The sequence below is a fragment of the Falco biarmicus genome, chromosome 2 (assembly GCF_023638135.1).
Source record: "Falco biarmicus isolate bFalBia1 chromosome 2, bFalBia1.pri, whole genome shotgun sequence".
Lineage (NCBI taxonomy): Eukaryota > Metazoa > Chordata > Aves > Falconiformes > Falconidae > Falco > Falco biarmicus.
Genome location: NC_079289.1, coordinates 69,099,750 through 69,121,916, shown reverse-complemented (window position 1 = coordinate 69,121,916; position 22,167 = coordinate 69,099,750). Strand labels below are relative to the sequence as shown.

The 22,167-nt window shown below is 44.4% G+C and overlaps 1 protein-coding gene across 2 annotated transcripts; it reads left to right on the top strand.

Moving 5' to 3' along the window:
• Window positions 1-6,421: 6,421 nt before the first annotated feature.
• On the top strand, window positions 6,422-21,940 carry IL1R2 (interleukin 1 receptor type 2). 2 transcript variants are annotated; one of them, XM_056329254.1, is made up of 9 exons: window positions 6,422-6,593; window positions 8,260-8,354; window positions 8,451-8,535; window positions 11,012-11,186; window positions 12,631-12,805; window positions 13,980-14,045; window positions 15,315-15,450; window positions 17,835-17,980; window positions 19,270-21,940. In XM_056329254.1, the coding sequence occupies exons 1-9, from the start codon at window positions 6,568-6,570 to the stop codon at window positions 19,509-19,511; spliced, it is 1,146 nt and encodes a 381-aa protein (XP_056185229.1). In that variant the 5' UTR covers window positions 6,422-6,567; the 3' UTR covers window positions 19,512-21,940. The 2 variants fall into 2 exon arrangements, with proteins under 2 accessions (XP_056185229.1, XP_056185227.1); XM_056329252.1 differs by having other exon boundaries at window positions 6,423-6,593; window positions 8,451-8,709.
• Window positions 21,941-22,167: the final 227 nt, after the last annotated feature.

The window sequence follows — 22,167 nt, the reverse complement described above, 5'->3', positions numbered from 1 at the left end:
AAAAAATAAATATTGTCTTGACTTCTCATCCTGTGTAAAATTCTTGTAAAGTCTTTGAAAACCAGTTGCTGAAATGATGAGTTCCCTTTTCAGCTGGCACAGAACATCATGTGCTGGAGAAGGGCTTAGCTCAATGCATTTGAAGGCTGAAATCCTCCTAAGATTAGTTTGCTGCCCCATGTGTATTTGTACTCCTGTTTCACATCGTCAGCCATTATGAATATAACAGAACCCTCCAAGCTCAGCCGATGGTAGCTGTTTTTATGAAAACAAATGTGTTCATTAACCTGAATAAATGGTGTAAAATCTTATTTTCTTCAGTGCTTCACAGTCTATGTGCACGAACTGGACAGATAAATAGAAGATGAAAAGAAAGACTAAGCCTATCTCATCTTTACTGCAAGCAAATGTGGTCTTGCAGCAGCACTTAGGTTGCTCTTGCATTTCTTCTTTAGGAAGACAATGGTGATGTTGGGACTATTTTGCTTCTAAACTGAATTGATTTCTCCTAATTCCTGTTTTCAGATTTACACACGCACCTACACACCACTGAGAAGCAGTATCTGTTGCATCTATTTATTTGTTATTTGTTTATTTGTAATCCCCTCTTCCATTATATCACTGATCCAGAACAAGGCTATTTTATTTTTTCTCAAGTAACTCTTAATACCAGTCTAAATTGCTGACCATCGTGACATTAAACACAGGGCAAGTACCAGGGAAGGATGCCAAGTACAAATGAAACGTTGGTGTCTTTATTTCTATACCATATGCCCTTCCGTATGTTTTGCACAGTGCCCTCCACACCAGCCCCCCACAAACCCTGTGGTGATAATGAATTACATATTGAGGTAGTGGAGTAGGAAAGAAATACCTTGGGTAACTATATCCACTAAGCGTATCTCAAACTCCTGCTTCTTAAAACAAGTGTGTGAAATGTGTCAGAAGAATATTAAAACTCAGATAAATTAGAAGATTTACTGCCTGCATTAAACAAATGACTTAATCTCCCGGGTGAGACAAAGATTTCAGTCAGGAACATGTAATAAAAGATGAATGGTTAATATTACCTCCCAGTACACCTGCAGTAATGTATGATCCATACCAGCTCAAATTTTTCCCTAGTCATAGGACACATATTTTTCGCTCTTTTTCATAGTTATGAATTTACTTTTTATCAATTAAATTTAAGTTCAGCTAACAAGAAGGTAACTATGAACAAAAATCTTGTCATCTGTTTTTCTCTTTGCTTCTGGAACTCCCTGTTTGCTGGGTTGGCTGCTTAAACCAAGCACCGTAACTGATTCAGAAATCTCACGTTGTCACTGTTGTGGCTCAGGTAACTCCATATGACTTCAGGCTCCGCAACTGGACACAGTTCCTCCCCTGTCTCCTGTTACCGTGGGCTTTTTCTAACCACTGCTGTTTTTAATTCACTCTACGCTTTTCACGTGCAAGAATACAGAGCACTTTATGTTGCTTCATATATAAAAAGACTGATCATGATTGTAAACGAGCACTGTGATTTTGGAAGCGGAGGGGGAAAAAAAAGCTACTCTGCAGTCTCAGATTTGCTTTTTTCTCTAACCCTAGTGCCCCTATGGACTCACTGCCTGCGGTCTGAGAAGACGGCATAGCTGTGGGGAACGTCTGCTGGCTATTTCCCTTGGCATTGTTAGTCCTCAGCCAGCCCCATGTGTCAGCCCTGACACCGTGAGTGACCATCAGTGCCGCAGCTTTACCTAAAGCCCTACACTGAGGCGTGGGAGATGAGGTCTGCTGTAGGCTTACTCCATCTGAGCAGTGGGGGTGGCTGGTAGCTTGGGGAAATGCTCAGGCTGAGCTGCAAGTTGTGATCCACCTGCCCTGTCAGTCATCGTCTGCAGATTTGCAAAGAAGTACGTACACCCCTGGGCTTGCACTTCAGCAGTGGTCCTACTGCTTGCACTTGCAGCGTGTAGTTATCAGCTTCTGAGGCTTTGCACTGGTGATGCCGCTGTTTGACATGCCATGAACAAAATTCAGCACATTTATACATAATTTTATCCATGGTAGAGGGAAGGGCAGTAAGAGAAATTTTTTTCACTTTTATTGTAATTTTAGAGGCATTGGGATGTGGTGATGGTGAGACTGTCACTAGCATTCGGGTTACCCTCTCCAGTTCAGTGTATAGGGACAGAGTCAGCACTTTACAACTTCCAACAAACTCAGCTTTGCAGCAATCCTCTTTCACTGCTTGTCCACATTGCATCATATGTCATGTAGACTGTGCCCAGGGATGGTTTTCTACCTTAAAAAGCCAGAAAATCCCACTTTTTTAGAAATTGTTTCTTTATTTCATGGGTCTATGGCTGTGTGTCTGTGCACAGACAATCTAGCCTGCTGCTGGCAGTCTGCACGCAGCGCTAGCGGGCACGGCAAACACCTTCCAGGGTCCCAGACATGTATTGCAAATGTGGGTGTGATGTTTACATCACGGGTGACTGACGCAGGGAGAGTCCTCCTTGATCACCCCAAGCTCCATTTGTAGTGAGGGTTTGTTGCTTGAAGTCACTTCTGGCCTCATTACTGCTGTCTCTGGGCCTTTCTAGCCATTACTTTGTCCCTTGCAGCCTGTTGATTTACACAATGAAAGTCTCCTCCTCCCTGCCCCTTCCAGCTCCTGGCAGGGCAATTATTCTTCGCAGCCTGCCTGGTTTCTTTTGCAGTGAAAGGGTCTGTGAAAGTCCCAGGAGCCCAGAGCGAGGAGGCAGTCTGTAGCCAAGCTGCTGCTGATCTGGCCAAACAAGCACTCCCTCATGACAGCGTGTATGTCTCTTGGCCCACCTCCTTCTCCTGTTTCTCCCGTCAGTTGTATACAGCTGGTGTATGACAGCGCTTATTTCTCTGGATACACATGTAAATCCCTGTATTCTTGGCATCTGTTGTACACTGAGCTAATTCCTTTCTTTAGTGTTCTCTTTCTGTCCCATCTATTTGGTGATTATCAGAGCTGGATAGCTTCTTTTCTTCCCTCTCCATTTCTGTGCTCCCTAAGAGCCCACCTGGGAATTGTGTACAGGGACATTATAAATTACTAAAACCAGGTTTGCCTATATCAATAAGCCCGAAAACATGCGTTGGTGCAATAGTTGTGGTTTACTCTGCATCCACTTGCCAGTCAGCTTTCAACATTCAATATTTCTTAATGCCTCGCCACTTCACTCTTATGTGAACCAGAGAAATTTTCAATATTTTCAATATTTCAATATTTTCAATAGCGTGAAGCTGGCTCAGCTAAACTGAATTACAGAATAAACAGCAAAGTCCATGTGAGTGCAGCTCCTGGATGCCAAACATCACAGAGGCACTTGGATGAGTTTCTCTAGAACTGACAGTAGAACCGGGGAGTTGCTAGAAAAATCTGACATCTTAACTGTCCCTTACAGAAATGGTTTTATCCTTGCTCTATGATGCCTGAATTTCCATTTCCCCTTGGAACAGGGATAATGAACAGACACACCTTGCTTGTGGAGACCTTTTGAAAGCCTCTGTTGCAAGGAACTGCCAGAATTTTAAATATTACTTGAGATTTTGTTTATTTTATTGGATGTCCTAGGACAGCAAAATCCACCCAAATGTGGCAAGGCAGCTGCATGTAGCCCTGGTGTGGGAAACAGCCATCTAGTGAGATGAGCAACGAGTGAGACATATGGGGAATAGCCTGGTCTTCAGGTTAGGAATTTCACAGCTATGCTCCAGCATCTTGAGCTGTATAAATGAATCATCAGCACAGTGAAACCACAGAATGACACCAGCTTCCCTAAAAGAGTCTTTCTATATATATAGCTGCTAGACTTGCATATTTCTGTTTATAAATACTCAGTAATAACTGACCACAAAGTGACATGGCCTCCTCAGCAGACAGCTCCTAAAAGAATACTTGTTCAATTGCATTTTTATCCCCGAGTCATTTTAAACCAGACTTCTGCAGCTCCAGATATACTGTTTTAACTTAAAGTCCTGTGATCTGGACATTTTCTGGGTAAAAAGACAGGCAGGACAGAGCTCTTCTGAAGGAAGTTGGTTAGAATTGTTAATCCTGAGGACATTAAGCTATCTGGAAAATGCACTGTTACTCTGTAGATATTTGGGTTTACTTTTCTGAGACAGGTCAGCATATGCTATTGTACTATAAACTCATTTGGAACCCTTCAGCTGGCTTCAGCTGTATTTTCCAAGTGGTTGTGTTTTCAAAGAAGAGTCTGGAGATGTGGTAGCGTGAGGAAAATTGGTCACTGCTGGTGTGTACAGATGGCATTGCCTCACAGAGGGGAGGTCAGGCAGAGCCCAGTGCTTACACGTAGTGATGGGCAATGACAAGCTGACCCGTTAGCATCGATGCAGTTGTGAGTGAGCCCAAAGACGTGCTGCACCTGGCCCAGACAAGCTAGTCATGGCTGAGGTGGGAGCAGGAGACGTGAAGTGAGGGGAAGGAAAGGGCTGGAGCGTGGTGGGAATAGGTCACAAGGGGAGAGCTGAAGTGGCTGCAGTGGAGGGGGGAGTGTGTGTGCGTGTGTGTATGTGTCAGGGCATGGGGCACAAATCTCCAAAAAAGCAAGTGATGCTAGTTCTGCTGTTTGTTGAACAGCTTGCTGTTAGATGGCTTTACTCAGTGGATGCAATGAATGTGTTTGCAGCAGTTGGAAGATACAATCTTTCCAAAGACATCAAACTTCATTTCCTGCAGTTTTGCTCTTTTTGAGTCTGATAAATGTCTGGGTTATTTGCTGGGAACCTGCCTGGCTCTTGTGACCAGAGTTACCCACCTCTATTTTGTAGTTACTCATATAGTAATAGCCTGAACTTAGACTTAATATAACATAGGTCACCCAATCCAAAAGCCTTTCTGTCTGGTTGCCATACAGTGAAGGGGAAAAGGAAAAGCTGAAATAAATTTATAATTCATGAAGTCAGATTCCCAAAATGAAGTGCAGGGATTCCAGAAAGGAAGACCAGTGGTTTCATAGTCCAAATGCGGGGGTTTATCATCAATGGAAATTAATTCTTTCTTTTCACTGAGTTGATGGAGCACTACAGGGCGGTAACTAATGTTAGTTGCATTATCAGCCTTTAAGTTTTATGGCTAACAGGACTGCTTAAGGAAAACTGGGCAGCTATGCATAGGGCTGGCAGCTGTAGAGATCCTTGCAATGACTGCATTGATCAGGGTATAGAAACTGTAAGGACCATTACAGATTGAAATTTGGGCCTTTGTGACTTTTTTTGTTGTTGTTATTTACTGAAGTTGCTGTAATATGGTGGATAGTGCCTGCAAAAAGAATATGTGGAACCCAAGCATATGACACTTCCCCCAGGGTTGCAGTATATTAATATATGTCATCATCTATATGTTTCTTCTCTCCATAGGAGATGGCAGCATGGTTTTGAAACCTGATAATTTTTCATCTCTTAAACAGTATTCTGAGGTCTCCAGTATAACTGAGGCTCATGTTAGTTAAAGAGAGAGTTAACAAATTATGTTTGGGTTAAATAAAAAACGGTTCTTACACGCTTACTGTGATAATTAACTGTGCTGATTTTACTACCCAGTCACTATTTGGTTAGTGAAAGCACCACAAAACTGAGGCTACGACCCCAGTGCTCCAGACCAGGGCTGCTCATCTGAGGTTTACGACCCCCAGGGAGGGGAAAGCATCTTCCTGGGATCCGCCAGCAGCGCCCTGAGCCAGCCGCTCAGCCCGACACCACCACACTTCGCCTTCGCGGGCTGGCGATGAGGCAGTGCATGACAGCTGCTCCCTGAGGGGTCAAGAGGCTGTGAGAAATGCAGGATTGCCTGCAGGAGGCATCGCATGTCAGGACAAGGCACAGGAAAAACTGGCTTGTGGTCCAGTGCTAGACTGAAGTCCCCCACCAGACTGCACTTTTCTAACCAGGTGGATACCCACATTGCCACAATTCATAACCCATTTCTTACCCCTTCTGCTCATGAGCCTGGGTGCCCTAATCTGCTTATATCTGTTAATTCTTTGTATTCAATTGCAAAAAGAACCTTAATGTAAGGTGATGCTAAGATGAATGTTATGGAAGGGAAGGGGAATCAACCCATTTGTGATTCACAAGCTGTCTGGGAAATCACGAAAGATTTATGTTGTCCATGAAGAACTTGCTAAACCACATTATGTGAAGATTGCAATTTTTTAGCTGCTGACTATGCTGCAGAATACCTTTTGTTACTCATGAGAACTTTTTATTTGAGGTAGAGCATGAAATAGTCATGTGAAGACATGAGTGTAAGCAAACTACCATTCGTCAGAAAAAGGGAAATTTTAGCAGTCATTTCCCCTTTTTTGGGAAATCCAAATACATATTCTCTCTCTTTCTGTGTCTGTTTCTCTCATCCTCACTCTACGGAAGGAAAGAAAGGTGGCTCTAAAATGTCATTTGGTTCTGACACAAATCTTATTGGGCAATGAGAGACAAATTTCCGCTTTGTGTTGAGCCAAACCCTATATAAGGTCATCACGAGCAATTTTCAGTCTTGTATCTTTCCATGAGAAGCTAATGGCTGAAAGACCACAGAAGCACAGGTAAGCAAAGCTGATGGAAATCTGGGAATGAAAACCTCCCTTAAACCCTCAGATTGTGTAGGGCTTATGGAGATTGCTAGATACTAAACCAAAAGGACTGGAAAGCTCTGAGCAAGTATTTTCATCAGGGAAAGGATCCAAAGAGAGAGAAACTCCCCTGTTACAGGGTATTACAAGTGAACTGTGGGGCTCGTAAATGCCACAGACGAAGCCACTAGCATTTAGTCCAGGTGCAGCCCAGAGGGGCTGCAGCTCCGTGCCAATGCCCTGAGAACCCTTGCAGATCTAGTGGTAGGGGAGACGACCTGTGGTTGCGAAGCAGTATTATTGGACAAGAGGCTGGCTTTGTGGTGGTGTAGAGATGACAGTAATAGTTTATTATAGTCAAACTATCAGATGTCAGATAAACATAGCTACTAGAACAGGGGGAAATTGGGATTAAAACCATATGATAAATATGAGCATGACAGGATACAAAGATGCCTGAAGGTGAGTGCCTGTGAATATGACTGTTATATTGGTAGGCATATGTTTTTGCTTTTGGATACAATTTGAAGTAGTTGTTTGGTCATTTAATATTCATCCTATGGGGCAATCAGAATGTTAGGCTAACGTTAAATGCATGCAGTTTACGTTTCTGCATATAAAATGGAAATGGCTTGTATCATGTGTGTATGTGTACTGTATTGCACATAAATACCTTACACAGAGCATAAACTTGTGCCTATATATAGCACATTTTATATATTTTTGCCTGTGGTACACTGAGATAACACATAATCAGTCAACTGAGTAGCAGCAGCTGAAACCTCATGGCAGACCAGGAAGCATTCAGTGATGTACACAGAAGCTGCCTTGCCCGTGCCAGGCCAGTACAGGTGTCAATTAACGAGTGACTGGCAACGGATAGTTTTGGTTTCCCTTAGTGTCATAGTATCTGCTTTTTAGGACCAGTTGTTCAAGGTTTTCCTCATCTTTTTTTAGCGCAGTAATAGTAATGGTAATAGTGTCCACACTGAAAACTCACTTGCACACCAACAGCAAGATGGGTGCGCATGCCATGGGAGTCAAAGCTTTTTTTCCCCCAAGAGGAACGTTTGTTGGAGACTTTGAAACCTTGGCTCTGGTTATAGCAGGAATTTTGCCTGCAGCCTACACTATCTGGCCTGCTTTGGTAGCCACAGTGGGGAAGATAAAGTGACATAGGATTTAATGAGTGCCCTATAACCTGAAGTGACTGCTTAGGAGAGCTGAAATCTGTTCTGCTGCATCTTTGCTCCTGTGTTCACCCGAGCTACTACACTGCAATAACCCCAAGCAGCTGACCCTCATTCACATCTTAGTGCAAAATAAGCAGAGCTAGATTTTTCCACCCATAGCTGTGGGGACAGCAGCATCTTGTGGTATGTTGTTTGCATCTCCTGCAGTGAAAGACAGAAGTGATGTGTTTGTGCCAAGCCAGATGCTCTTGTTTCACAAGTCAGCCCCCATAAACTCGGGATGAATAAGCCTTTCTCATCACTAAGGGTGAACCAAAGCTCACTAGGTCCCAAGTGAGGAAAAGAGCAGTTAACTATTAACGTTGAGTATTTTCATTGTATCTTCTGCCTTATAATAAACTTCCCTGCAGATTTCAAAATGCTTTCCCTTGATCTTCTCCTTCCAGTTTCCTCTGGGAAAAAATGTGTGGGCTCTTCTTTGTCCTGGTGACGTGCACAGTGGGTGCCTCTGCTTTCAGACTCCAGCAAGTCAAAAGCACAGGTAAGGGCATGCTTTTTTAATCCTTTCTGTCTCCCTCTCCCTTCTTTTTAATGTGCCTGGCTGACAGTAATGTAAAAATATCTCTGATTTATATAGAAAACTGCCCAGACCACACCGTGTTTTTCAAACACTACTATGAACTGCATGGAGAACCTGTGGTTCTGAAATGCCCTTCCCCCAGGTACAAACATTCGGATTTTTCTGCCTTGACCCCTAATATCACATGGTATAAAAATGGTTCAAAAACCATGATATCAGGAAGAGATGAAGATCCAAGAATCTGGGCAGAAGGAGATACACTTTGGTTTTTACCAGCAATGCTAGAAGACTCAGGAGTATATATCTGCACCAGAAGGTGGGTATTTAAAAAGAAAACCCAGTGCACTAACAAGGTGGCTATGCCTAAAACACATTAGCTTAATTCTAAACTGCAGTTATGTTCAGAGCATGTCTGGATAAATCATTTCCTTGTTGACTTTATTATAGAAAAAAATGTGGAAAGTCAGAACTCTTAAGCGCATTGTGTGTCTCCTGTGGAGATATATATGCTGAAATCTGGATAAATCGTGACACAGTGTTGCCGCTCTGGCTACGATCTCACAAGGACATGTTGTACAGAGCATTTGTTCTGGCTTATTTTTGAGCCAGTCAGGGCTATGGCAAGTGGGGACAAGTGGCAGGCAGGGAATTCTGCAGAACACAACCCTTGTGCTACAGCTCCAGAGAAGCAAAGAGCCTTGTTTGCACTTCAGCTTGCCTTACAAAGCATGTACCAAGGCACCATGCCTCTGCAGTGGATTCCTTCTTCCCTCTTCCTTCTTCCTGGTCTTCACTCCTCTTCTGTTTCACATTTTAAACCAGAATTTGATTGCCTTGTTATTGCTGGAAGATCTTTCATGAGACCCAAAGTGTCTTTACTGGACTGGTACCAGGCTTGTGATACTGCAGTGGGCTGAGGCTTGAGCCATGGCTTTTTTCAGCCCTACTGGTCTTTTTTTTTCCTGAGGATTTACAATCTGACAGCCGCTTGTATACTTTCAAAAGAGGTACCAGGGTCTGGATTGGTGGGGGACAGATGAAGACAAAACCCCCTGTCACCATTAGAGCCAGAACTCCAGAGGGTCTCCCAGGTCCTTGTCCCCTGCCAGCTCCTTCATCCAGTCATCCTCCTCACACACTCCTGGCAAGTGGAAAACATATCTCTACATCCCTGGAGCTGCCTGTGTAGTGTGCAGCTTCCTTGCTGGCAAGGCACACCTCATGAGTGACATGTGTCAGCAGTGGAATGGACAGGCAGGACTCAGGTTAATAAATCATGTTCGGCATCTTGGGTTGGCCTTTCTTCGTGTCTCAGCAGTGATTGCAGTAGTGAAGCAGAAGAGAAGACTTTGATAGTGAGGCCAGAATAACAAAAGGTTGCAAATATTGTCCTAGATCACCCAGTAGTTGTCTGAGACCTTCAAGGGTGTTTTTTAATCCCCTTTTTATAGAATCATAGAACCATTGAGGTTGGAAAAGTCCTTTAATATCATCAAGTCAAAACGTTAACCCAGGACTGCCAAGCCCACCGCTAAACCATGTCCCTAAGCACCGCATCTCTGCATTTTCTTAAACAATTCCAGGGATGTTTGGACTGTTCTGCCTCGATTAATCAGCCTATAACAATAGCAAAGCTACTGACAGCTATAGCAAAATGCTGTGAAATCTGTTTGAAAAAGATATGCAAAAGCCAAGTACATAGTTTCATCGCTAATAAATATTATCGCAGGATTAATAAAGTAGAAAAAAATTGTATTTGCTTTGCAAATCATCTCACAGAGAAGCCACCAGATTTTTTTCAACACTCTGTAAAACGAGGGTGGAAGCAAATTATCACAGATCGCCATTTCTGCTGAGCAAATATTTTGGATTTAGGCATCTGACCTGCAGGTGACCTTGGCAGCAGCAGGACTCTGCTTCAGGAGGTGGCAGCCCAGACCCCCTGGCTTCCCTGGCCTCCCCAGGGGTCAGGCACTGCCCTGGGTGGAGGCACCGCTGAGGCAGGCTTTTGGAGGTTGTGAAGGGCATAGTTTAAGAACCTGTCTCCCCCACTCCAGTCATCCTTGGGACTGGAAGAGATTGTCACCTGGGGTTAGAAAAAGTTAAATATTGCAAAACTTTCCAAGCAGGAATGCCTTCTTTTCTGTGCAAAATTATATGCACTTGCAGAAATGCCTACCGGTTGTGCAATAGTAACTGTAGATGTATTGCAATACATGCTTTAAGCTTTTTATTTCGTCCTTAGGTCCCAATCATTAGGGTTTTCCGAGTCAAGACCTCTTTCAAGGAAATGGAGGAGAGTTCATGACACACCTGTTCAGGTGAACATGTTCCCTCTCCCTGCAAAACAAAAATCATGCCGTAGCCCAAGGGTGCATGACAAACTTGGTGTACAAAAAAGACAAGGCCGAAGATCCAAGGCAGACATGTCAGCAACGTGTTTAGATTGTGCCAAAACCTCAGTACCAGTGATTTTCCAGTATCCCTCCTGGTATGATCTCAGTCTTGGCCTCTTAGAAACTGCTAAGGAGGGAAAAGGAGCCAAGAGGAAACCGAAGGTATCACTGGAGTTCCCCTCGTTGCTGGTGGGTGCTCACCTCTCCCCACTCTGTCTGCAGGAACTCCTCCTACTGCAACGAGGTCTCCATCCACCTCACGGTCTTGGAGAAAACAGCTGCTCAGGAGATTGCCTATCTCCAGGTCCTCTTCACTTTCACCTCTGGAAAGATCGTTTGCCCAGACCTGTGGGATTTTACACCAAATAGGACAAGCCTGGAGCTCAAGTGGTACAAGGTAGAACTTTCATCTCCACTTTGTGCAAAACCTAATCCCAATCTGTTTGTAAAGGCACATACATCTCCACTTTCTGTCCCTCCTGAACATCACGTTGTTAAAGACACGAGCACAGCATAATGTACTGGGAATTTTGGGACATGTATATATTTTAAGAAAGGTTCTCTGGGGTGGACTCAGCACAGGGTGAGGTGCTCCACATGTTCTATGCTCTCACAGGCAGCATAACTATATTTAAGGCTAGGTTACCTACCTTGGCTCCAGGGACTGCCACTTCAGATTAGGCCCTTGTCTTTGGTGCTGTGCTTCTTTCTATTGCCCCTCTAGTGACCCCCATAAAGTAGGATTTCCCAGTGATGCTCCCCCCATGTGAGCTGTTCAGGTGGGGTAGCTTTCATTAATTAACTGGATTACATCATTTTGCAACCCTGGGTTCATCACACAATGCTTATGGTGTTCTCTCGCCTAACTTGCCAGTCCATGGCATTTCAAGCAGGCAAGCCTGGCTTTGCCTGTAAGGTCAAACGCCCTTCACTCGGTCATCCTCAGCTGTACAATCTCACACTGGACAGCAGGGTGTTCTACTAAAACATTCTCATAATACCTCGGCTTAGCTTTTATTTACACTCCTGCTACGATCACATGGTCTGCCTTGTGCAGCTATCGTTCTGACCACAGGATGCAATACTTAGGTTGGCTTCATACAGCAGTGCCTGTGTTGTGGTTGGTACCGTACCAGTGAAGTGTCTCTGCTCAGGATTCCCTTTGGAAGCAGGCTATAACCCCCTTATCTAAGGCCATCCTCCTTAATATGGTTCTTGTTACAACTGTAAGAGAGAGCTAGCCTGCCTTCACGGGGGAGGAACATCATTGTGCCTAGCAAGGCTCCAGCCTGTGTGGGAACAGAGCCTGAGGGATACAGAGCAGGAATTTATCACAGTTTATGAGATCATGTAGGGTAAGTAAGAGTTTTGTGAAAACCTGCATGATTACTAGTATTTGTCTTTGACGAATGCCTTAGAATAGTAGTGTTATAGAGTCACGTATGGAAAGTAATAGCATTGTGGAAAACTTCATGGTTACTAAAATAGTTTTGTCATAGAAGAATGTCTTAGATAATTAGTCTTAGGAGGACTCTGGAAAGCCTATTGTATCTTTTCCATCTTGAAATGCGCACTTCATTGAAAAGCTATACACAGATGTTGTAGAAAGATTAAAATACCTATTTTCCACACTTTACATGGTGCCGCAGAGCATTTTAGAGATGGACACACATTTGGAGAACTTCTTGCTTTTTGGTGGGGAAGCAGAACTGCTCAGATTTTCCAGCCATAAGTGAACTTTTAATAAAGGAGAGACAAGGATAAGTGATTTTGTCTGGAAGCTGCACAGGCTGTAACCGCATCTGTCCGAGCCATAACCCCAGCTGCTGTCCTTTCCCCAGGACGCACTGCCTTTGGAGGGCAGTGATGACAAGTACGTAATTCTGAAAGGTTCGAGTTCTCTGATCATGACTTCTGTGCTGCCAGCGGACTCTGGGTATTACACCTGCAAGATGTCGTTCCCGTTTGAAGGTGCAACGTATGAAATCACCAGAACGATTCACCTGGAGACTGTTGGTAAATACCGGCCCCTTAAAACATCGCAGCACTTCAGAAAATCTCTTGTCAGTGAAACTCGGGAGAGGAGCTCACGCTCGGCCTCTCGGCGCTGCCAGGGGGAGGGGGACGCCCCGGGTGCTGGCTTTGGCACTGGTGGGCTGCCCAGAGCTCCCTGGCAGGGCTGGGGGGAGCCCCCCTCGGCCGGCCGGCGGCAGGTTTGCGGGAGCACGGCTCGGTGCTGCAGGGGCCTGCGGTGGCTAAACCCCGTAATTTAGGTCTCGGGTGGCGGTGGGGGGTGTCGCCGCGAATGCCCTCAGAGGGCTTAGGAAACGGCCCCCTGCAGGCCCGCCCCGGAGGGGAAAGCGGCTGGGTTGCAAACGGGTGACGCCGAGCCGCCAGCAGGGGGCGGCCGTGACCGTCCGCCTCCGCCGCCCCGCTCCTGGCCCCGCCCCGCCCGCGGGCTCACCCGCCGCGCCGCTCCGCACCATCCCGCTCCGCACCGCTCCGCACCATCCCGCTCCGCACCATCCCGCTCCGCCCCGCCCGGCCCCGCTCAGCTCCGCACCATCCCGCTCCGCACCGCTCCGCACCATCCCGCTCCGCACCATCCCTCTCCGCCCCGCCCGGCCCCGCTCAGCTCCGCACCATCCCGCTCCGCACCGCCCTGCTCCGCACCGCACCGCACGGCGGGTTCGGCGGGCCGGCCCTCGGAGGCGGCAGGGCTGAGGCGCCCGGTCCCGGTGCCCGCCGGTGGAAGCGCCTGGCGGTGCCGGAGCGCCGAGCGCGCCGTTCCCGGCCGCACACACCGCGCCCCGCGCAGCCCCCGCCGCTCCTCGGTTTGCCAGTACGCGGTGGGCGTGCGAGGGTCTCGGCGCTCGCTGCTGGTGAATAGGACCCTGCTGAGTGCCTGACATTAACTGCTGCTTCCGAAAGACAGTCAGTCACCTGCCGCAAATGCCTCACGGTGCAGCTTTCAGGACCAAGATGTGAGCTCGAGCCTGTCTATACCCCCCCAAACACAGCTCTCTGGGCTTGAAATTGGAATGTCTCTTTTTGCCAGCGGGCTTAATTATAAATGCTTTCCTGGGAGGTGAAAGATGTTGAGCAAAGCAGCACGTTTCTATAGTTCTGGGGCAATACCCACATTTTCTCTTGTGCTAGCCCTGACTCTATGTTGTCTTTCTCTCTCTAGAACAAGAAAAAATAATTACCCCAATAATTGTGTATCCAACACAAAAGACAACATCAGCTGCTCTCGGTAAGGCCCAACATTATTTTTGGAAACATCTAAGCAGAGAAAAAGTAGAGCAGGTCCTCTTACGGTGCGTTTTGTCATCATAAATTGTAGTAGCTCTTTTGATGTTGATACCGATCCTGAGGGTCGGTACCGGAGTAGGTTTTGCCTCTTATTGTCTACAAATAGATGCTATCTTCCATGTAGGAGAAGCTGCAAAACTGCTGTAGGTTTTAGCTACTGAGAAAGCAATAAAAGCATGTTTGCAACGTTAGATCAGCTGTCCAGGCTTCCCCCTTCACCAAGAACTTTCCTTTTTCAGTATTTCCTCAGACTGGTCTAGGTTATCTGGTGCCTTTGAAGGAGCCATCTAGCTCTTATGGGAGGAGGCATTTTTTCATTGTTTTTAAACTGTTTGAACTAGATAGTTTTTAGTTAGCAAGTGCCTTGATAGGATCTCAATTTTTCTTCAAAGATTATTTTATGACAACAAATTTCTGTTCCATTTCCTTTTCCTGGAAAACACCAGGTATATTTTACACTAAGCTTTTTTAACTTGGGTACGATACACACAGCTGTGTCCTATGTTGTCTTAGTTTTCCCTGCCACTTTTCTTTACAACAGCACAGGACTACCAAGTAAGTTTTTCAGTTGTGGTTTTTTTTGCCTCTCTAGCTCCATGGAGTGTTTTATATTGCTTTTATTCACCATCTGCAGAGATAGAATAGTAATAAAATTGTGTGCATTATTGAGCCCTATGTTTTCCATATGATATAAATACACACCTGTCTGAAGGCTCTTCATCCTTAGCTCTGAGTCACAATAATTACAACAAAATTTCTGAATTTTTACGTTATCACTTTATCTCTGGAGGTCCCACCTTGAGCTGAATGCCCCTGTCCACAGCATCTCTGAGTGAAGCTACACTGCTGGTTAATGCAATTTTTAGGCTTTGCAATCTTTAGGCTGCAGTACGTCAGGAGGAGCAAGGCCACAGGAGCACATCTTCACCTCCTGAGGAATGTGTCTAGTGCCAGAGTTGCTAACTGTTGCAATGGGACAATAATTTAGTTAGCGGCAGGGGAAGGACTGCCAGACTGAAGGGTCTTGCTGCCAAGAAGTAGGGGACAAAAAGCAATTTGGGGTTTAATTTAATTTAATTAAGTTTTGAATGTAGTGGTGCTTGACGTGTGTGTGAACTTGATCTCCCACTGGAGATGTGGGTTTTCACCAGAGAAAGAGTAGTTCTTCATATGTATCCAAAAGGGTTTTTAATTATTCTTTTACAAACAGGCTCCAAGATGACTCTTCCATGCAAAGTGTTTGTTGGGCTGAGCAGCCACGTCAATACCGATGTGGAATGGCTAGCAAATGACACCACCATTGATGTGGTTTACAAGCGAAGCAGAGTTACAGAGGGAGAACGACAGTAAGTCTGGCTGAACGTATTTGCTTGTGCTTGTTTTAACCTGCAGTGTTACAGGGGCTCTCAGTGCAGCTGAATGCCACATAGTGAAATGGGATATGGACAGATCTGAAGCGAAGGTGAAAGCTGAGAAAAAAACAGGCAGGCAAGCAAAAAAACCCAAATCCAACCCAGACAGGGTGAAATCAATTCTTTATCTCTGGGTTTTATTCATGGTATACTGCAAATGGGCCAACTTCGAGGCTTAAACTTGAAGCAAATTTTCATGGGCAGCTGAGATGATGTAAGGGCTGACTGCAGTGCAAAGCAATGGGACTTGATCCTTCCCAGTGCTTCTCTTTTTTCTTGCCTTGTGCCAGCAAAACTGCAACATCCTCTCCCTGACATTTACGACGTTCTCTGAACACACTAAGACAATGGAAAATAGCCAGGGTTTGGTTTGCTTCCCTCCCCAATATCATTGCTTTTCCCCTTAGGCTTGTTCTTTTCCACATTAGCGAGTTAAACTGACTCGCAGAAATGCCCAGTGAGTACTAGAGCTGGTGCCAGGGAAGCACTGGGGGGATGCTGGTGGGAGGGAGAAGCAGAATGTCCCACATCCTCTTGCCCTGATCCATTGTCTCTCCAATCTTGAGGAGCATTCACTCAGCTGCCTCATAGTTGCATGTGTCAAAATTTGTCCAGCTGCCTCATAGATATTTGCCTCAAGGCTTTTCCAGCTAGGAAAGGAGGGAAAAGATCTGCTTCTGTACCTGTGACGTGTCACATGAGCAGCACTAACTCGCTAAGTTCAGGCATGCTTTCATTTTGTGCTTTGCAAATGTGAGATAGACCTACCAACTGAAAGCTCTTCATTGAGGTCCAAGTTGGCATGTTTTATCTCTCATTCGATGAAGCTGAGTGTGTCCACAAAGATCATCGCCGTCACCTGGATCACGGTGGCTCTGCCTGTACTGGTGGACAGAGGAAGATTCCTGGGCTCTGGGATGCCGTTGCCTCTGCTATTACTGGTTAAATGGGTCACTCACCAGCTAGCACCTTCCCAAAGAGCTCCTGGCAATCAATTAGGATTTAGCATGGGTCAGGGACCATTCCAACAGAGTTTGGGGATATAGTATCCCTATTTTGAGGGAAGAGAGTGTTTACCAGTTACGGATGTGAGCTAGTTTTTGGCCATTTGTGGCCATCAGTGCCAGATAACAAGCTGGCCGTGTTTAGTTTATTGCACAGCTGCAGCCAGAGGTAACCAGGTAACTCAGCTGTATGCCCAAGCCCTTATCTGTTTTTGCATTACCCACACAACGACTGAGACTATTAATTTATAATGTTGTTTACATGGATGAGTGACAGTGTGTTAAACCTGTGCTCAGGAGCCTTAAAACGTACTGTGGCTATAGTCTCTGCAGGCTTTAGAATAGAGCAGCGCATGTACTTTCTTACTTGGACTTTAAAAATTATTTTTATTATTACTATCATTATCATTTTTACTGTTATATATTTTTATATAATTGCACAAGGACAGCAACTGTGCCAGCTAGAGCTCAGGTAAAGCCCATGGTGTGTGAGACACCCCAGTTCTGCCAGCAGCTCTCAGAATGGCAGCAAGGCAAAACAGGTCAAATGCCACTGGGAAAACAAATTCTCCACAGTAGTCTCTGGCAAAGCAGCCACTGCCGTCTTACTGCCTTCATGTGGTACAGTCCTGGGAGAAGTGCACAGGGAGCTCCACTGCCGCAGCACAGAGCAGGCTCATGATCACATCATGAAAGAGCAGCTCGACAATGGCTCCAGCAAATGCCTGAAAGGTATCAAGAGAATGTCTGACTGCAGCTAGACAACCACTTTCAAGCAGTTGGACTGATGAAACAATCAGGTTGAAATAAGCTGGAAACTGCCTAGACCGTTTCTTGTACTGAGCTCGTGGCTGTGGGTGCATGATAGACAGGGAGGGTGGTTCGGTTTGCTGAGTGAGCGTTCGCAGGGTTATGTTCTTCATATGTCCTTTTCTAGATGACAGTAAGAATTAATGTCAGAAATGAACAGGTGATCAGAGAGAAGGACTTAGGTGCTTCCACAATGCTGTATAGAGAGCTGAAAGATAGATAGAATGCTGCTCGCCCTTCTCCCCTCCCTCTTCCTTATTTTTGCAAGACAAATCCAGATCTCTCTTTCCTGGAAGATTCAAGACATGCAGGATGGGTACTGACTGCTGAGACTCAAATAGCTGGGCTGGAAGACACAGGCGTCCCCTAATGCTCAGGGGCTGGTTCAGAAATGAGCAAATATCCAAGGCATTTTCTTGCAATGTGCTGTTGGAACAAACACATCAAGTAGAGAAAAGCCAGCTTATAAAAGGATTTAACGTTAAAGTTTTCTTTTTCTTCCAGAGAAATTGTAGAAAATGGTGAAAATTTCATTGAAGTGCCACTGATTTTTGATCCTGTCAAAGAAGAGGATTTTTACACAGACTTTACATGTCTGGCCCAGAACACATACGGGTACCAAGTACTACCAACAAGGGTCAAGCAGGAAGGTAACTAGTGTGACTGTTTATTTGGGGTAGTTCTTATCATCATCCTAATGCTAAATTGTCATTCAAGCCTTTTATACTGTCAGAGCTAGTATCAGGATGAATTATTGCCTGGGGAAAACCTGGTTGCCTCTTTCACTGTAGAATTTGAAATAGCCTGTTCATAAAATATACTTTCTGTGGGCCATTCACTGTCATTTTCTGCAGGGATAAGGATCTGTGCTGGTATACTTGTTTGCTGGATAGGGCTCCAGTTTAGATACACTTTGCAAAATGATGGCTCCAGTGAGACTACTGGCAAACTCCCATTGGGTGCAGCAGGGCCAGATCTCCTCCAGTTCCTCCAAGTATGGGGAAAAAAAAAGGCAATAGTAGAATAAAGACCAGAGTGTTCCTTTGCCTCATGCACAGACTGCCACCAAAATAACAGTAAGTGTAAATTGTGATGGGTCTTGTTATTTTGGCTCCTAGCGTTGGGAAAAGAAGCCCTAAGCTCAGTGCAATTAAGGTTGCAGTGTGATAGACTGCTGGCCAAGAACCAGCTGTGAAAACAATTTGGAGCAATGCTAATTGTTTCTTTGCATGACGATGAATCACCAAAGCTTGCTCACACTGTCTTAGAAAGGCACGCAGACATTTACAGTCTTCATTGTGAGTTGTAACTCATGACTCACTACAGCATCCTATGATGAAGGATTTGTACTCACTTTGTTAGATGATGTGCTGCCCTTGTCTTCCATGAGCTACACAGGAATTATACAGAGGCTAGTAGTATATAGGCTAGAATAATCCAAAGTGGTCTGGACAGACGCTGGTCTTGGAAATTGGCTGCATTTTGGAAAAAAACTCAGAGTCTTGGCTTGATCATTAGTAATTTATAAGCTGCGCTGTATGAGGAAATTATTCACACAGCTGAAGGGTGGACTAGCTGTTATGTATTCCCTCTCCATGTGGTGCTTTTATTTCCTGCTTGGAGTGTTTCTGTATTCACCACATTAAGATAGAAAGCCCATAGCCACTCTGAGTAGGGGTTGGGAAGAGTCATGTGTACGCAGATTAAACTTTAAATTCTCACCCTCTATTGTTTTCCAGTTCTTCCTCCCATCTTCACAAACCTGTTTCCCAGAGCACTCAATCAATAGGCCTCTTCCTTTCACAGGGGATCAGCCCTGCTGGAAGGTTAATTTGCAGACACCCTTTTTATTATGATTTCTCCTCTTCCTCCTCAAACTTAGACAACTATGTTCCTGAGAATTTTTCCTGAAAAATATTTCATTTCTTTACTTTTCCAGCTGTTGGCTTGTCCTGGTACATCACGGTGATCCCCGTTGCATTGGCCTGCGTGATTGCGGCAGGGATATGCATACACAAGTGCTGGAAGTGGAAAGCCGATAAAGGATACACAATAGCAAAGTTTAAGACCTGCCTTATTCTCCAGCCACCAACGGAACAAAAAACCATCCTGGCTATCTTTCATGCGAGACACAGAGAGACATTGCAGACCAGATATGCTGCTTTCCCAGCAGATGGATAGATGTCAGCTATTTTTTCCTCTTCCCCAAGTCTTTTATGATCTAATGAAGTTACAAATAGAAGTTTGCATTTTGATGCTGCCTAGATGCAGGAAACCTGCTTCTAGTATTTTGCAGCTAGGGTGCAATCCATAGAATTTTGGAACACAGAATACTAGGCATGTGTCCTAAATAAGGGAAAGGTAGGGAAAGGGAGGTGCTCTCACCCTTTGTAATTCCAATAGTGCTGCAGATTAAAAAAAAAAAAAAAAGGAAAACCTTAAAATCTAAAAACAGAAGCTAAGAAAGCTTGCTGCAGAAGGACTATTCCACAACAGTGCAAAAATGCAGTTTCCTTATGCATCCACACTAATTTTATTTTACTTCAGTCTAAAAAGCGCTAGTTTTTACCCTTTTCCAGAACCAAATACAATTGTCATAGCAACTGTATACCTACGAACTTTTCCACAGAAAAAATCTAATTTTTTTCACCACTTGGATGTCTCTTTGCTTAAATGAACTGCCTCAGAATATCCCTCCCCAGTAGAGGGGGAATACATCAGCATAACAGATAATTGTACACTGGAGAATTCGGTTCTGTTTTAGCTACCGATATCCCATAGTAGAGGTTTATAGGCATCTGTAACATGTTGTTATCTTTGCCAAGAAAATAATTGGGAGGGATGTTTTAGTGTTTCAAGAGTCATTTGACTAACAGAAAGTTATTCCTGGAAGTGATTGGATAGATTGCTGGTAATAATATACAGTCTTCCCCTTCTGTGCCTCTTTCACGACTGGCCTGGTTCTCCTCTCTGATGTGAGTATAAAAGTTTGCAATAGATTACCATGAACCATGAGTCTGCACTGGTCTAAAGCTGGTGCAGCTTCAGGAACCTTGGGTCCTTTAAGTTGAAGTATGCAAATCAATTACTCATGATGCAAAATGCGGCCCATTAGGTTAATCTAACTGGATTCCAGTCTTGAAATAAATCAGAAGGGAGTAATAATTAACCAGTGACTGTTTTACTTTGAGGACCAGAATAAGCAGAATGTCTTAGTTACTTCCTCTTCCAAGAAATAACACTTACGATAGCGGAGAAATATTTCCATCCTATAAAATGTGTATTATCTTCATCCATATGGGGCAGGAAGGGATCCAGCCTTAAGGTCTAGATTACTACAGACCCTTAACTGACACCTCTCACATACACCAAAGATAAAGTTTTTTGTTCAGGTGAATCAGCCCAGAGGTTTTTTTGAACTGTAGGGAAAAAAAACAATCAGGAAAAAAGCTGGCTTCAAAGAGATAGATGCTAATGTAAGAACAGTAGAACTGCAGGCAGTCCCACAAGCTAGGGAAATGAACAACTCGCATCCATCTGGAAGAGGCCATAATCTAATTCCTTTCCACCACCACTTACAGCTGGTCCAGAGTTTGGCCCAATAGATATCTGGAAGGATTTTAAAAGACTAGAATGTGGCTTGAATTAAGAAACCTTTCAATCTGTCAGCAAGAATCTTCACATTTTATGAGATTTAAGCCAAAGTCTCCCTTTAAATATTCTAAATCTTTGCTGTGAAGATACAGGCACAGAGATTAGATTTCTGAGACAGTCTGAGTCAATGGCAACCAAAGACGACCACAAAGAAGAACACTTACTGTTTCCAAGAGCAGGATGTTAAAGATCATGATAAACAATACATATATATTATGGGCAGATGGGAAAAAGGTGGCTGCCAGTGTCAAAAACAGTCAATCCACTTGGATATTTGTCTTTTGAAGGAAGAAAAGTATAGATGAACTGACCATTGCTAGAAGGAACATGAAAAATGTTTAAGGTACATCAGGAATGCTTATTTTTATGAAGGAGTTGCTAGTCTGTTGCTAGAGAACAAATGAGGTTTGCCAGTAAGTGTAACCTTTCAAAACGTGATTTGTTCTTCCTACCCATCTGTATCCTCCAAAAGTAGTGTGATAACAAATCTGGCTGTAGGCATAGGGTTGGATTTCACTAAGCAGTGAAAAATAAGTAGAACTTTTCATATATGCAGTATCTGTGCCATAAGAAAGTTAAATACCTCAGCTCCTCCTCCAAACCAGAGAAGGAGAAAAAGATGCGAATGTGCGATAAAAATCAGGTATACAGAGAACTGATGCTACAAACTCAGTGGCATCTTGAATATGAGGGAAAGGTAAAGAAATATCTTTTATCTTTTATGAAGTGACATTTGCTTCTCTGACTACTGATAAAGTAATATTCTGAAGGCTTCATCATAGATAGACTTGTTCAAGTGAACTACATAGTGTAAATGTTTTACAGGTAGATTTGAACATGTGTCTGTTGAATGTAAATGATTTGTATGGTTATAAACAAGGGTAAGGCAGTTTATATTGTTTTTGAAAATGTTATGCAAAAAATGAAAAAAAAACCAAAACCCAAACCAAAACAAAGTGCTGGTGTGTGATTTGGGTGGGAAGGAGGATGTGAGATGGCTCTTTGGGGGTGCCAGCTCTTTCCAGGAGGGGTGTTTTTTTTCCAGTGCTCTGCTGCAGAGGGGCTCGTCCCCTGGGGGCACAGTGACCCCTGCTCTGAGGGGCTGTGGGATGAGCTCCATCCTTCAACTGCTTCTGCACTCAGACCGTGTCTCTGCCTTATCACACTGAAGGGGAACCAAATC